This window comes from Cololabis saira, chromosome 9 (assembly GCF_033807715.1).
Source record: "Cololabis saira isolate AMF1-May2022 chromosome 9, fColSai1.1, whole genome shotgun sequence".
NCBI classification, from domain to species: Eukaryota; Metazoa; Chordata; class Actinopteri; order Beloniformes; family Belonidae; genus Cololabis; species Cololabis saira.
In genome coordinates this window covers 43,476,409-43,492,264 of record NC_084595.1, presented here as the reverse complement: position 1 = coordinate 43,492,264, position 15,856 = coordinate 43,476,409, and the positions used below count along the sequence as shown (strand labels likewise).

General features: G+C 41.8%; 1 protein-coding gene across 2 annotated transcripts in view; it reads left to right on the top strand.

The window, feature by feature from the left end:
• zmiz2 (zinc finger, MIZ-type containing 2) overlaps nucleotides 1–15,856 on the top strand; it is a 53,732-nt gene that overhangs the window by 3,324 nt on the left and 34,552 nt on the right. For both annotated transcript variants that reach the window (XM_061729642.1, XM_061729641.1), the window contains exon 2: nucleotides 15,300–15,386. In XM_061729642.1, the coding sequence (XP_061585626.1) occupies nucleotides 15,337–15,386 (50 nt within the window). In that variant the 5' untranslated portion in view covers nucleotides 15,300–15,336. The remainder of the gene's footprint in view (nucleotides 1–15,299; nucleotides 15,387–15,856) is intronic.

The following is a 15,856-nucleotide window of genomic DNA, read 5'->3' as shown; positions in this document are numbered from 1 at the left end:
TTCTACTTATTTCAAGTGAAAATCTACTTGAAACAGACTGATTTATTGCTTGTGTAGTTGAAAAATACATGAGAACAGGACCTTGAAAAAAAATAATCGCATATTAAATCGCAATCTTAATATTGAGGAAAAAAAATCGCAATTAGATTATTTTCAAAAATCGTTCAGCCCTACATTAGAATCATAAGTGCCGCCACCTCATTGTAAACGGCATCATTTTGTGAGGCCATGCAAACCTGTATTTATACTAGTGTGGACATTAATGTTTTTCTACAATATTTCCTCCTCATGACAGTAAAATAGGCCATTCTAAGCCAATTTACTGCAGCAATTCCTTTCCAAATCATTAGAAAATGTGGTTAACACCCAGTTGTGCATGAAAAAAAAACAAACCGTGATATACCGTGAAACCGATATAATTTTGAAAAATACCATGATATAAATTTTTGGTCATACCGCCCAGCACTATGTAAACGTCATCAGATCGGCTGCTTTGAACTATTATTTTGAGAACTCCGATCAAAACCGATAGGGGTATTATTGGCCGATACCGATCGGTTGCCGATCGATCGTTGCATCTCTTGTTTAAACCTGATGTCTTCTACAACAGAAGCGACTGATTATCAAGGTATATGAATTCATTACCTTATGATGTCGTTCTCTTTTCTTGCTGTTGTTGCTGTCATTTATAGGTCTCTGTTACGTTCAGCTGAGTTGCGCTGCGCTTCCTTTTCTTTCTCTGCCTTAGCGGCAGCCAACTTTGAAAACTCAATATACTTCTTGATGTGACAAACTTTCAAATGTCTTATCAGCTCCGTTGTGTTGAAATTCTTTTGACTGGTACATGTTTATTACCTCATACCTCAGACATTTGCGAGACATATTCTGGTTTTAAAAGGAGTAACCCATATATTCGGGTTTTTAAAAACCCGAATATGAGTAAATTCAGGTTATTCAAAGGGGTTATTGGTGTTTACATGGCCGTGCAAAACCGGGTTATTGCTAATATTCGGGTTTTAAAAGGGTTATTGACTGCATGGAAACGCAGTCACTGTAGTGAGGGCGCAGTGTATTTTTATCCCCAAACTGGCTGGTTTTCTGGGGATTGGTTCTGATCCACAGGTTTTCTCAGGACTGGTTCCGAAGCCTCTTTTTTTTCATACTTCATAGTACCATGTTCCAAATGGCTGGAACAAACCAGTCTAGGACGCTGGCTAAAACGCCTTATGTCAATCACAGCTGGCCGTTTTAGCTTTGCTGACTTAGCTTATGCTAACCTATGATGCTATTTAATATTTCCTTGCATACATTCTTGGTCCACATGCCTATTTACACATAGATTTGTTGCTTTATATAATTGAACCTGATGACGTACAAAAACAGGTCCCCTGTAAAGTTTTCATGAATAGCAATAGAAGCATCATTGTTTTGGTTTTTCAATCAGACTGTAAAAATGTGTGTTTCTGCTGTAACATGGGACAATTTAACAAATGGCGCTCTATGGATATTCACTCACTGATGGATCCAGACCCTAGTGGTCAGGAGAGGAACTGTCACTTTTCTTGCTGCCTTGTTAGCCTCAACCCAGGAGTTTCAATGATGGCACTCGGCTCTGCATTGTTTTGCTGAGAGACGCAAGACCTCCCATAAAAGCAAATGCCTGGATGGCAGCAGACGTTGCTCCTAACCCCATATAAACCTTTCAACATTGATGATTGATTTCCAGATGTTCCAACTGTCCATTGCATAGGCACTAATGCGGGTCCAAACCATCAGAGACGCAGAATAACTGGTCTGATGGTTCCTCCTGTTAAGTCTGGAGGATATGTTATGGCTTCCGAAAAGAGTTTAAAATTTGGTTTCAGCTTGAAGAGATGGTTTTCAGCCATGGGCCTGTCACTCAGCGATTACTCCATATTCTCAGACTCATTTGATGATATTAGAAAAGAGGGAGCAATCTAAGAAGTTGGTTTAGTTTAATGCAAAGTCTCCCAAAAAGACACTACATTTCATTTACATTTCATCAATAATCTTAAGATCTCTGTGATCATCTCATTCGTGTGGTGTTATCTCGTGAGTGGAGGAAACTCCTCTCTCGGTGGTTATTCAGAGAGGAGTGAAAATAATTCAGAAGAGAAGCAGTCTGCAGTTACTCCTGGTCACCGATGGGCTCACAGACCTCGGCCTCCGTCGAGTTGTATTGGAAGTTTTTACGCTTCACATCACTGAATGAGTGATGATCATCAACCATGCATGTCACAACAGCACAAAAGGAAACCCACCTTCCTCTCATATGTGCACAGCACAGTACGTTTTGACTAAAGCAAAACTCTTTTCCGTGACTGATCTGAAGGAGTAGTCACAGGTATTTGCCAACATCTGGGTGGGCATGCTAGTGGCTGGAGGACATAAGAGTAGTTAAATTTGTTGACTGCTGCAGCTTTCTCTGTCCTGCTGATGGCTGCAGTCCAATCAAACGATAAACTGATCACATTTTATCAAAATATTGTGATTATCAGAATGTTTGGTCTGCTAGGTTACACTGCTGACGATGATGCGAGACTGTAGAGGAGGGCTCCATGTGAGTAAGTGAGAGAGTGTGAGGAAAACGCATTTTATCTCCACTGATGACCTGATAATAAGGTCATCTGTGGAGATAAGATGTTATTCAGCTGTACTTGAAAACAACGGTTAGGTTTGCGAATCCAAAGGTTCGTGTAAAGGAGCATAACTCGCATGAAAGTGGGGGGTGATAAAATGAAAAAAGTGTTGTTATTACATAGAGTGGATTTAAATAAACGTTAAAAAAAAATATATACATATATATTTCGAAATTAAGTTTATTAAAGGAATATTTCAGAGTTAAGTCCGCCCTCGCTCTGGTACCAGTTGGTAATGAATGTAAACCTTTATTAACAACCAAAATGACATGAATCAAAACAGTTTTGAGTTAAAACACTATATGTTTGTAGCAAAATTGTAATTTATGTTAGCCAGAAGGTAACCAATCAACTTCAGAATAAACAGCTGTCTCAAACCGCTGTTGTGGCTCGAAAATGTCATTCCACTTACTGTGGATAGTAGGGCTGGGCAATATGGCCAAAAATATTTATCACAATATATAGTTGAAAATTTGCGTTGACGATATAATTGGCGATATAATTGACGCGAAACAAAATCCTACTCCATAACTGCAAAAAAAAAAAAAAATCAATTTTTTTTCACTTAAACAAGCAGCCGTTTTTTATGTACAATAAAGCTATATAAAAATGTCACAGTGCAAATGCAAATTCCTTGCTGACAGTTTAACCAAAAGGCATTTCCGGTGGAAATAGGCTGACATATCCTGAGCATAACCATGTATAATATCCACAAAACTTAAAAAAAGAGTTGCTGTGCAACATAAAATGCAGTGTCTTTCCACACTCCAAATGGGCATCATATCCCCAGTTACTTTTGTCATAAGGCGTGCAGCTATTTAAAGCTACGCCGATTGTTCAGTGAGTCAGCTTCTTTGGTCTCGGCACTGCGCTAGTTGAAGTGGACGCCTCTTCACGTGCTTTAACAGCTTTGTTGTACTCCAACAAGTGCTTCTGCTTCAAATAATGAAATAGGTTTGTGGTGTTCCCTCCCCTCGCCATGATGGCCCCCTTGCATGTTCTACAAAAAATGATGCTTTGTTGGGTATCTAACGAGCGAAAAACCAAACCAGTCCCACCCCCCTGAAGTTACACAATTTTCAAACAAATTCTGGTTCATTTGTTTCATTCAACGATCCGTTTCTCCCTTCTCAAGCCTGAATTATGGTTCTGCGTCAAACCAACGCAGAGCACACGCCGTCACCGTGACGCCGTCACCGTGACGCCGTCACCGTGACGCCGTCACCGTGACGCCGTCGTGAACCCTTCGGACTTCTCCGTCACTCCATTTCGACGCGGTGCAGTACCCCCCGCGACCGCTAGTTAGCGATCTTTTCCTGAATGGTTTATCCGACTTTTTCTGGTCACAGTAAATTAAAGAGATAAGGACAACTGTTGTGCAAAAAACTAAAACCAACACATATACGAAGAAAAGAGCGCTGAAAGTTCACGACTGCTTCAAACCGGAAATGCGTTGCTTCCAAGCTAACCAATCACAGCCCTCTCGTCTGCGTCGCCTCGACGCGTGGTTACAATTTTCGGGAGGTGCACGTCAGCGACGGCGTCAGTGGCGGCGTGTGGTCTGCGTCGACGCGTACCACACGCCGTAGGCACGGCGTTGTTTTGACGCAGAACCATAACTCAAGCTTCATTCACTCTGTCGCCGCCATGCTTTTTCCACCTTGTGCGTATGAGCGTACTAAAACAAAGGCGCGTTTTACCCATATTCTATCGCGACATTCCTTTTCTTGTCATTGCCTAACATTGTACCGTTATTACTGTGAAAGGTATAATATGGCCCAGCCCTAGTGGATAGGGCCCTACGGATGGACCCAGATCATTTTAACCCAGTAACCGACATCACTTTCGGCACCACTACCAGTTGCCCTCGAACCCCCAGCACCAGCCTTTGATAGGACAGGTAGACAGAGCTGTTTTACTAGGCTCGTTTGATACCTAAACATTGACCCAGTTCTGCGGATGTAGTGGCCAAGAACTCTTCTCCTGGTTTAACACCTGTTGACAATAATATGGGTTTCATTTGGTGCTCCATCGGTACGCGCTTCAGATGGGATGACCTGAAGGTGATGTCAGGTACATTCAGCCATTTTCATACGCTTCATTTGCGGTGGTTTTTGAGTCTTGTAAGAAGCTCTTATGCGTGACTGCCCCGAATGGGAACATTTATTGATCCTCTCTGTGGTACAATCTGACCAATCAGGGTAAATCCCCAAAGTACCACATCAGTTGAAGCACTGAAATTTTTTCAGCGTAGCGTTGGACGGACTTGGACACGCCACCTTTATTTAGCACGGAAATACACCACCACTTCTCCAATCTTTTTGTTTGGCTTTCAATAACATCTAAGTTAGGAGTTCCCCTTTGCAGCTCCTTAGGCCAAAAAACACGGGAAAAGTCCTCCTTTATTGTTATTGTCTGTTCTTTAATTAATTTATGAGTGAAATGAAAGATGATTTTAATGATTAATTAGCTGATCAATCTTTAATACTGTAAAATGTCATCAAAACACAAATTGCTCCGTTTGAGGTTCAGTCCCCGAGAACGTCTTCATGACTGGTATAAAACCAGGATGCAAAGGATTTTGTTAACTTTACAAAAGAGAAAGCAAGGCTTACAGAGAGAATTGATGTCATTGATCAGGTGATCATGTGACTTTAGTGGACCTGCGTCTTCTCTTCAATAGTTTCCTCTCTGAATTCTTGTTGTCACTCAAAAGCGTTCTGTCTTATTACGGGTGAGAGCGAGACTGGAAACGGGTTGAGCAGCTTGTGTTCGGCTCAGGTGAGTCACATGACTCACCTGATGACATGGGTAACGCAGCACCTCTCAGCTGGGAGTGTCGGGTAGCTGGTTCTGGTGGTTTACTGTTGGTTTCAGTTGTTCAACTGGTCTGGTCACATGATCGACTGTTTTAGGCACAAGGACATTTCCTCAGTAAGGTTTTCCATTGCTGAATGATGACTCAGTTGGGTATTGATTCCCACTGTTGTGAGTGGGTTTTCACAACACTGTGCTCTTTGTGTCATTAACTCAAACCAGCGTTCATTCTCACGTCTTATCCAAACATCATCCGTGATGTGTGTTTGGGAGGAGCTGCTCTGGGCTGGGAAGAAAGCCAGAAGTTTCCAGCCAAAACTGAACCTGTTTCCAGAGAAGTCTTAAATGATCAGCCGTCACTTTCCTGTCGGAGGTCAAACAAATCTGCCAATTAAATGTGACCTTTATCAGCAGAGGCAGTGACTAGTTACAGCTGTGTTTTATTGCCACAGTCAACATCTGGCAGGGTGGAGAATGACACATTTCAACCTCTCGCAAGGCAAACTGATTACATTTTCTTGGAACGTTGTGATGATGATCAGAATCTTAGGCCTGATAGCAAACGTCTCGCTTTGAAACGCTTGCTCTGTAACCTTTTAACTTCCCAGTTTTAACCTCGCCTTTGCTGTCAGACAGAGTTCATGATCAACCCAAGACCACCACCCTTCCACCACCGTGCTTGACAGCAGGAATGAGGTGTTTCTGGTTGTTTGCTGTGTTTGGTTTCCTCCAACATGGTTCTGGACATCAGGACCAAATGTCTCCCCTTCGGTTTTATCAGTCCAGAAGTCTGCTGGTTTGTTCAGATGCAGGTCTTTGAACCCGAGTCATGCGTCCATGTTCTTTTTATACAGAAAATGTTTTTCCTGGAAACTCTGCCAAACAAACCACACTTGTTCAGTCTTCTTCTAAGTCATGGATCAACTCTTTACATCATCAGCCTGTAGACTTTACACTCACGCCTGGGAAGATTGAATATTTTCCACTGAGTAATTTTTCTCACCGTTGAGCGTTGAAATTCAAATAGTTGGGAAGGGCTACTAAACTGAAGACAAAAAGTAAGGAAGTTAGTGTTTGGTAGATTATTTCTGTGTTGTAACCATGCTTCTTGGCAATAACTACCGGTAGAGATCCTGTTTCTTTTGCTTTTAAAAGGGGCCACATTTACCAGGAACTTTGTGGGATGAGCAGCAGAGCTGAGGATGTGGCCATGAAGAATTTGCCAAATCTTCTCTGCCAATGCCAAACGGCTAATTTTGCTGTTGCTATTTACCCTGGTTTTGTGCTTCTGGTACTGCCAGGTGCTGCCAGCCAGACACCTGACTAGCGGTACCTGTGAGCACGGGCCCTGCATCTAACGTTGGACTGATCTGGATGGCTATTACTGATTAAAAGAGATGTACCGACTCTAGAGGCATGTCTCCCTTACTGTTTATGAAAACAGAAGGAATCTGACAGCAAAGACATGCAGGATGTTGGCAGATTTTCTGGTTTTGAACAGAACAGACTTCCATGTGTGAGAGCTTCCCATGGAAATCCTTCTGTTTGTGTGACGGCGCTGACAGTCACATGTTCTGTTTCTGTGTCAGCTGACCTGCAGCTGAGATGTTGATGGAGAGCCGCCTTCTCACGGCCGAGTGTGTTTGTGTGATTGTCTAGAACCCGCAGGGAACCTCCAGAAACACCAGTCAAGTCCTCTTCACCTGAACTGGCTGTGTGAGAGAGAGAGAGCTTTGATCTGCCGTTTAACATGTTAGTCAGTGGATCAATAAATCAAAGTGATTCTGGAGTGTGTTGCTCTACGGAGCATTTAATTGGTCTCGGTTAGTTTGGTCAATGAAACGTGTTGCTGTGGTGACACGTGTTGCCATGTGACGTGTGTGTGTGTGTGTGTTGATGTGTGTTAGTAACGCTCAGCCGCAGCCTCTCAGGTGACCTGTCGCAGCGCAGCGGTTGCTCTTCTGTTTTCTGTTTTCACGCCACATGTCTGAACAGCAGCATTTATTCAGCTCCACGGAGTCGACATGAAGCAGGTTTCACTGCCAAGTCCCTCCATTTCTGTCTGTTTGCTCCAAAACTGTGTTTCTCCTCACATGACAGCTATTGAGTTTCACTGGAGAATTCCCACCTGGGCCTTACATTTGTCTGGTGAGGCATCTTCCAGTTTTGGAAGTAAGAAAACTGCACTTTTCCCCGGTTGAAGGGTGCTGACTGGGACCCAAGTGGAGGACGGGACCGCTTTCAGCTCGTCCGCTTTTAACTCTTGCAGCAGCTAGATCCACTGATTGAGTGACCTTTGTCCAGGACCTTTTTTAGACCCCTTTCAAGTTGACTAACTGGATCCCTGGCAAACTCCTAGCCGATCCCGCTCCCTCACAATTCCACCATTAGTTCCACATTCCACCATTAGGAACAATAGTTACCATCATAAGCTAAAACAGCTCACTTGTGGTAACCAAACTAAAGGTTGGTGTAGTCTGGCCAGCGTGGCTGTTCCACCTTTTTGCACATTTTTGGATTACCTGAGAAGGAGAGCATCAGTTCCTCCATCAGGGCATCATGCAGTAAGACAACAAAGTGGCTTCAACTGGACTCTTCAGAAAACCTGCAAGTGAAGTCACAAGGATTTTGTCCTGATCCCTTTAACTGGTCCGTGGTCTCTAGTCGCAACTCGTGATCAAATCTCAGTCCATTGCCTTATATGCAAATAAACAGGAACTTGACCAAACGTGTTGTCTACCTTGTTGGTCTTGAAGAACAACGAAGGAGGAGAACTTTGGGCAAAAACGTTGTGTGTTGTTGGTTGTCATGTCATGTTGTTTCATACTTTCACGGGGCAGCATTGGGTGGACGTTGATGTCCTTCCACCTACACCGCAGACATCAGTTATGTAGGCCAGTGGTTCCCAACCTTTTTTCAATGGAGCCCCCCACACTTGTGTCTAAGACCAGCCGGGCCCCCCGATCCGTACGTACTAGCAGCAAAAGAGTAAAGTTATTCGTTACAAACCTTTAATTGAAAAAATTAACATTGTTTTTTTGATACATTTCTCTTTGGTTTACCCTGTACTTTGTTTTTCTCACCTTCCTTTTGTGTCACCATTGTATAAAATACACACAAGAAATAATTGCAAGGACATAAAAACATTCCTGAAAAATGTCTCTTTTTAATATGAGAGCAACATTTTTTTACATTTTTCCTTTAACAACCTGTCGGAGTAGTCGTATGATTAAATGTTGAATAATGATATAATACGTTTTTTAAGTTTTTATCCTGATAAATAACTTAGTATTTTAAAATGACCAAAATATATTTTCAAGTGGGTTTATACAGACTTGGATTACTGTATTCCATTAGGTGTGTTTATTATGATTTTTTTATTTATTTAACATGTGTAAATATAATTTTTACAACTGCATATCCTCAAAGCAGACAAAGTTTTGCGCCCCCCCCCAGAGATCTCTGGTGTCCCCCCAGGGGGGGCCCGGTCCCCAGGTTGGGAGACACTGATGTAGGCAGCCCTTCTACACCAAGATGCACTGTGTTTACACTGCTAAGTGAAGGTGGTCTGAGTGATCAGATCTCAGGGAGGCTTCGGTGCATTTACACCTCTACTTTAGGCTGTCTACTTGTGAAGAGTCTACTCAGCAGGGCTGTTAATACCAGGTCCAAACAAGGCCTTGGAGATGCCCACAGCAATGACAGCTTTACAGCACAAAGCTGGATGGTGTTTGAGCTGAAATTCAGCTGTTCTTGGTTTCCATAGAGCTAAATGCAAAATCGTCTTGTGTTTGAGCCCCTAAAAATGGAGGTGCTTGGTTTAAAATGGATGTAAATCACTTAACCTAAATGGTAAATTCCACGTTCTTTAATTAAAGCAGAAAGTCCACACTTTTCGTCACATCTTGACTTTTTTTATTTCACATCTGTTGTGAACAGCCATTTATCTACTGGTTAAGCTGGTTTTTACACTGGTAAAAGCAGTTGAACTGACTGGCCAAATGACTCAGTGGCCATAGCAATAATCAGTCCAAAAGCTGTAAGAAATAAAACGACATAGTTGAAATTCTTGGAAGACAAAGTGTTTACACCGCCATAAAGAACAGGCTGATGTCCAAGTGTTCAGCTCAGTGATGCTCAGGAATGTGCGGGCCCTCCCAGTTCCTCCCACCACTGGAAAAGTCTCGCCGACCAGTTTAACCATCAGCTAAATGAATCATTAATTCTTAGTGATCTTTCTGGCACTCTAGCCTTCTGTTGACATTTAATATACAGAAATGTTTCTTAGAAAATAAACTGCAGTTATTTTGTTCATTGATTCATTTGCTGTTTTTAAAAGTTTCCAGAGTGAATTTTCCTTCAAAACACTGTTGGTCTTACTGAAACGATTTTCAATTATTAATTGCCTTTTTGCCTTTTTTTTTTACTTAAAGAGTAAAAACTTAAATTGTTTTAGTCGGCTTGTTGCTGTCAGGGTCTTTCCTGGCTCTAATTGAGGCAGAGGTGGCTCCATCCTGGTCACACGTGTGCGGGTAAACCGTGCCCTCAACTGGCTCAAGCAAACACTTTTTATAAGCAAGATATTTTGTACGGTATTTTGGGAGTTCTAATATGATTAAAAATATGACAATTATCATGTTAAAGCATTATTTTATTAACATAAAAATATAAATACAAATATAAAAAAACTCAATCTTACCAAAAATAAAAAGTTTAAAAAAAAAAATGCCAATGGAACAAGAGAAAATTTTCACTGAAATTAGTGAAAATGGTTTTCTAGAACAAGTTACTTGTGACTGTCTTATTTTAAATGTAATTTTTTTTGGACTAGAAATAAAACATTTTGACTGGATATAAGATACAAGATATAATCTTGCTAAGATTTTGAGTTTTTGTAGGGTTTCAGACATTTACTGACAAATATCGCAACCACACAGAACATTTCAGCCTCCTATTTTTCCATCTGTAGAACCTCATGCTCCTTGTAGTTCAAGGCCTCCTGGTCTGGTCCATGGATGGTCCTGGTCTGGTCTGGTTTGGTCTGGTCCATCCATGGCCTCCTTACAACAGACATCCAAATGCCTCTCCGTCAGTCTGTTGCGCAAACAAAACAATTAATGCATTATTTTTGTATTTATTTTGATACAGACATAAATAGTGATAGTTCTGCTGCGTGGGGTCACAGTGCTTTTGGCATAAATAACAGACCATACCTTCCCCAGTATGCCTGAGCAGGTAAATCGGTTCAGCCACCCGCTCTGTGTTTTTGAGACGATCTGTGAAGATGAATAAAAAGTCATGTTTAAATCACGTACATGTTGGCTTTGCGTTGATATGCTCCTAATGACTTGGAAACTGACTAACGTTACCCTCGCCTCGCCAACTCTTTTTCTTCTTCTTCCGGTGCACTGTCGTTGATACAGCGCCTCCACAGCGGTGTAATGCTGTAACTGCAGTCAAAATAACATCCATCCAGTCCAACGCCTGCCAGAAAATAACAATTTTTATGACCTCAGAGGTTTGAGAGCTGGGGGCGGCACGGAATTTTATATGCAGGAAAAACCCTGGCTGTTGTTTATTTACTGTACAATTCAGTTGAATGTGTTTTTATTGTCAGCAATTCACAGTAAATGTAATCTCTTTACACCCTTTAACTCACCTTTCTTTGAAAGAAAATTCAGTTACAATTAGGGGTGCGTTAAAAATATCGATATTTTATCGATATGCATGTGTAGGAACGATTATCGATACATAACCCTACACTGAGCTCAAGTCTCCTCCTTACTTGAGGAGTTCACAGGCTGCTTCTTTTCACCAGTCAGGGTGGGGTTTCTCTGGCCGGACGTAGCACTTGGAAGGATCACGTTATTCCGTTATTGTAACTAGAATATCAATATCGTATCGTCTTGGGACCTAGTGTATCGGAATTGTATCGGGAGGTCAGTGATGATACCCAGCTCTAGTTACAATCAGTTTAAATCCAGTCTCAGTCCAGCTCAATTTGGAAGCATTAATAAAATAAAAAGCATGGGTCCACAGAACCTTGAGGAACACCAAGTCTTTTCTGTCCCCGAGCCTCATTCATGAAATCTTCGTATAGACAACTGTTTTATCTCCATGATCAGAAAAACCTCTATTAGAAACCAAATAGAAAAAGGCAGTGACACATCTCCATACACTCCGAAGGTAAGCTTATACTAATACAGTGTGTCACGTTGCAGTGTACTGTGGTTGACGGACATGTCTTGCTTTAAAGATACGTTTTTAGAAAGTATGGATTGGAAATTTATAGCACATTTCCTTAATTGAACATTTGTTGGTCTACAAACACTCTTATTGTAGCTTCAATAAAACTTAAAAAAAACTAGTTTATTCACTTTCCTTTTTTTATTTTTTGGAGTAGAAACCTGTTTTCCCTTTTACAAATGACTTCCATTGTTCACCAGCGGCATGTCGAGGTATCTTTTGGGGGCGTGGTGAACCATTTTTGAACTGGTTTGGCAGGTGCTCAGGTACATTAGGGACCTCTGGGAAACTTAGTTTCATGGCCATGTCGGGCAGGACACAGTAAAGGCTGGATTAAGGTTCTGCGTTAAACCAACGCAGAGCACACGCCGCTGCCGTGACGCCGTCGTGAACCCTTCGGACTTCTCCAACACTACATTTCGCAGCGGTGTAATACCTCCCGCGAGCGCTAGGGGGGTGAGATCTTTTCCTGAATGGTTTATCCGACTTTTCCGGTCACAGTGAATCAAAGAGATAAGGACAACTATTGTGCAAAAAAACAAAACAAAAAAAAATCACACACACGAAGAAAAGAGAGCTGAAAGTTCACGACTGCTTCAGGAACCAGAAATGTGTTGCTACCAAGGGAACCAATCACACCCCTCTCGGTCTGCATCGGGTCTGCAACCTCTTGACTCGTAGTTACATTTTTTGGGAGGTGCACGTCAGGTACGGTGTCGATTTTTTTGCAGAACCATAATCCAGCCTTAAACCAGTATTATCTTGCCCCCCTTCTTTGGCCTATAGAGCAGGGTCCTGCTGCGCGCCTGAAGACGCACTAGATACCCTCTTTACTCCACCTCCACTCTCCAGCTGTATATTGACAGTGATCCCACCAAGGCACAATGTGTGTGTGCTTTCACAAAGTATTACTGCGCTCTGCAGTCTGAAGACAGTTCCTTCCCTGGTCAATGGGCAGCAACCAGCCCTTAATGTCTATGCCTTATTCAGTTGCTGTAAATACATGTGAATTCAATTAAACGGCAAATGAGTGGAACACCACTTCCTTTCCAGCTTCCCTTGAAGTCAGTGTCGCCGTAAACAGGTTTAAACTGACTGGCTCCACCCCGGTGGACGTCCTCTGCTGGTTTGACATATGCTAATGAAGACGACGGCAGCTGAATTTTTACAGTAGCATACAAATTTAGTTACAACCACTGTTGTTGGTAGCTTTTATTTTGTTTGCTTGGACATCGCTGTAGCTTTCCTCGTATCGATAAACAACCAATCAAGCGCTTGCATGTAAACGCAATGGATGGATTGGACTGCAGCTCCGCCTCCTGGTCTGGGGTCTGGATTGTCAGGCTGATGCGAGAGCTGCCCTGATCAAAGTGTAATTTGTAATTTATTTATTTCAAAACAGGGACAGTGCACAATAACATGCATTAGTAAATGATCCTCAACTACAGCTGTCGGTTGATGGAACACAAATTGAGCAAGTTAACAAGATCAAGTTACTTGGAATAGTATTGGATAACAAACTTTCATGGTCAGAACATATCGATCACATTACGAAGAAAATGGGTAAAAGTATTGCAGTAACAAGGAAATGTTCCAAGTATGTTGAACCAGATACTCTGAACCAAGTAATTAAGGCTCTAGTGTTGTCTCATCTGGACTATTGCCCAATTATTTGGTCATCTGCAGGCACCAAAGATATTAAAAAACTTCAAATTGCACAGAACAAAGCAGCTAGGATTGCTTTAAATTGTTCACTGCATGCAAATATCTTAAATATGCATCAGCATTTATCACGGCTGTTGGTGGTGGACAGATTAAAATTAAGTCTCCTTACTTTCATGAGGACTTTGATTAAAAGTAAAAAAACCACAATATTTTGCAGATCAGATAGTGTTCACTAGAAATGTCAATAAATATCCAACCAGACAATCATGTTATGATAATTTACTGGCACCTAAGCCAAGAACAAACTTTTTAAAACACACTGTTATTACAGAGCTATCACAGGATGGAACACATTACCTAATAACATCAGAAATAATACATCAAAATACAGTTTTAAAAAGGTAGCAAAAGACTATTTACATCAAATTCAATGAGAAACACATGCTATCATTTATTACAGGAATGTATTTGTGGGTTATACTTCGTGGTATTTTAATGATGCATTCTTTGTACCAATAATGTATTTTAGACAGAAAGTTTGCTGTTTGTGTATATGATGACTCGGTGTTAGTGATCCGTAACAGCGATAAATGTGTGTATGTGTGGACTATGTTCTTTTAAAATTGCATTGGGGACCCCAGGAAGAATAGCTGATGTCACGACATCAGCTAATGGGGATCCTATAAATAAACAAATAAGACATTCATCTTGTACAGGAGAATATGCATTGTGCCAAGTTGTAGCAGCTTGCTATTTTCCACTTGTAGTCCCTGGGTAGGTTGATGGAATAGTACATAAAAATTAGTATAGAAGAAAGCAAAAATAAGTAAAAGAGCAGAACAAAGCAAAGAGACGATAGATAAATAAAACCTGGAAGCAGATTCAACAGAGCATGGGATTTGTCAGATGTTGGCACCTAAGATTTAAAGCTAGGCTGCCCCCCCAACACACACACACACACACACACACACACACACACACACACACACACACACACACACACACACACACACAACACACTTCATAAATGTACACACACTTGTCTTGACAGTAACCAACGTTTGGCAAGATGTGAGAAGGTGTGGGGAATGTCTGTTGGCAGAGTATTCTATTGAGTCATTGCAATACAGGAGAATGATGACTTCCCAAATGCAGTTTTGTGTTTGGGTCCACGACACTCCCCCCTCGTAACAGATCTGGTTGTTCGTGTTGACTTCTCAGAGCAGAGAGTAACACATTTTTTCAAAGGGGGAGCTGCAGCATTATGGATCATTTTAAAAAGTAAGCAGACATTTGAGTGCATTATCAGATTCTCAAAGTTTAAAATTTCATATTTATTGAGTATATGACAGTGATGGTAGCGACGTGGTTTTTTTATCATCGGACCGGGTTTTCCGGAAAACATCATCATTGACTACGTTTACATGCAGTCAAAATTCGGGTTATTGCTAATATTCCGGTTACTGGAACATTCAGAATATTCCGTTTACATGGTAATTAATCATTTGGGATATCTGGATGAAACCAGCGACGCACGGAGAACATCATGACGCAATTCCCGTCATTTCCGCTTCTTCTTCCTGTATCCAAATTCAAAACAAATGCTGCTTCGCGCAACTTTTCTCTCACCTTCTTTTAAATCTCACTATCCCGGTACTTTCTACCGTCTACAAATGCAGAAATGTTCATATCCTTCATTACATTTATGAAGTGATTAGTCTCCTCCTGGTCTTGTGTTTCTCTGTGTTTATAAGAACTTCCTGGACTCAAAAGACCAGGATGAACAGAGCATGTGCAGAAAACAAATTCATGTTCTGTTTGATGGGGATATTCCGTTTGGCGTTTACAGTGAGAAATGTAGTCTTGAACTGATTGTAGAGGATTAACACGACTATTCTGTCCGTCTGTCAGGAGTCTGTCTGTGTGATTGGACGTGGTTCCGGCTACCATGAACCCTCTGAACCAGATGAAGGCTGGACTGGCCAACAACCCACACAGGTACTTGCTCTACTGCCGTCAACATTAACTGCTCTCTGGTCCTGGATGAACCTGGAGCTCACACACCTGCTGCACACCTGCTGCACACATGCTGCACACCTGCTGCACACCTGCTGCACACATGCTGCACACCTGCTGCACACCTGCTGCACACCTGCTGCACACCTGCTGCACACCTGCTGCACACCTGCTGCACACCTGCTGCACACCTGCTGCACACCTGCTGCACACCTGCTGCACACATGCTGCACACCTGCTGCACACATGCTCCCAACACTTCGTTAACTCTGTTACATGGATATTACCTGAAATCCATCCTCGTCTTGCATGCATTCTGGTCTTTTGTTGATATTGATGCTGCAAATAAAAGCTTTACATTTTATGTAGAGTCTGTTTATGTTTATTTGTTTATTTGTAAGGATCCTCATGAGCTATGCCTTAAATACAGCTAGTCTTACTGGGGTCCATGT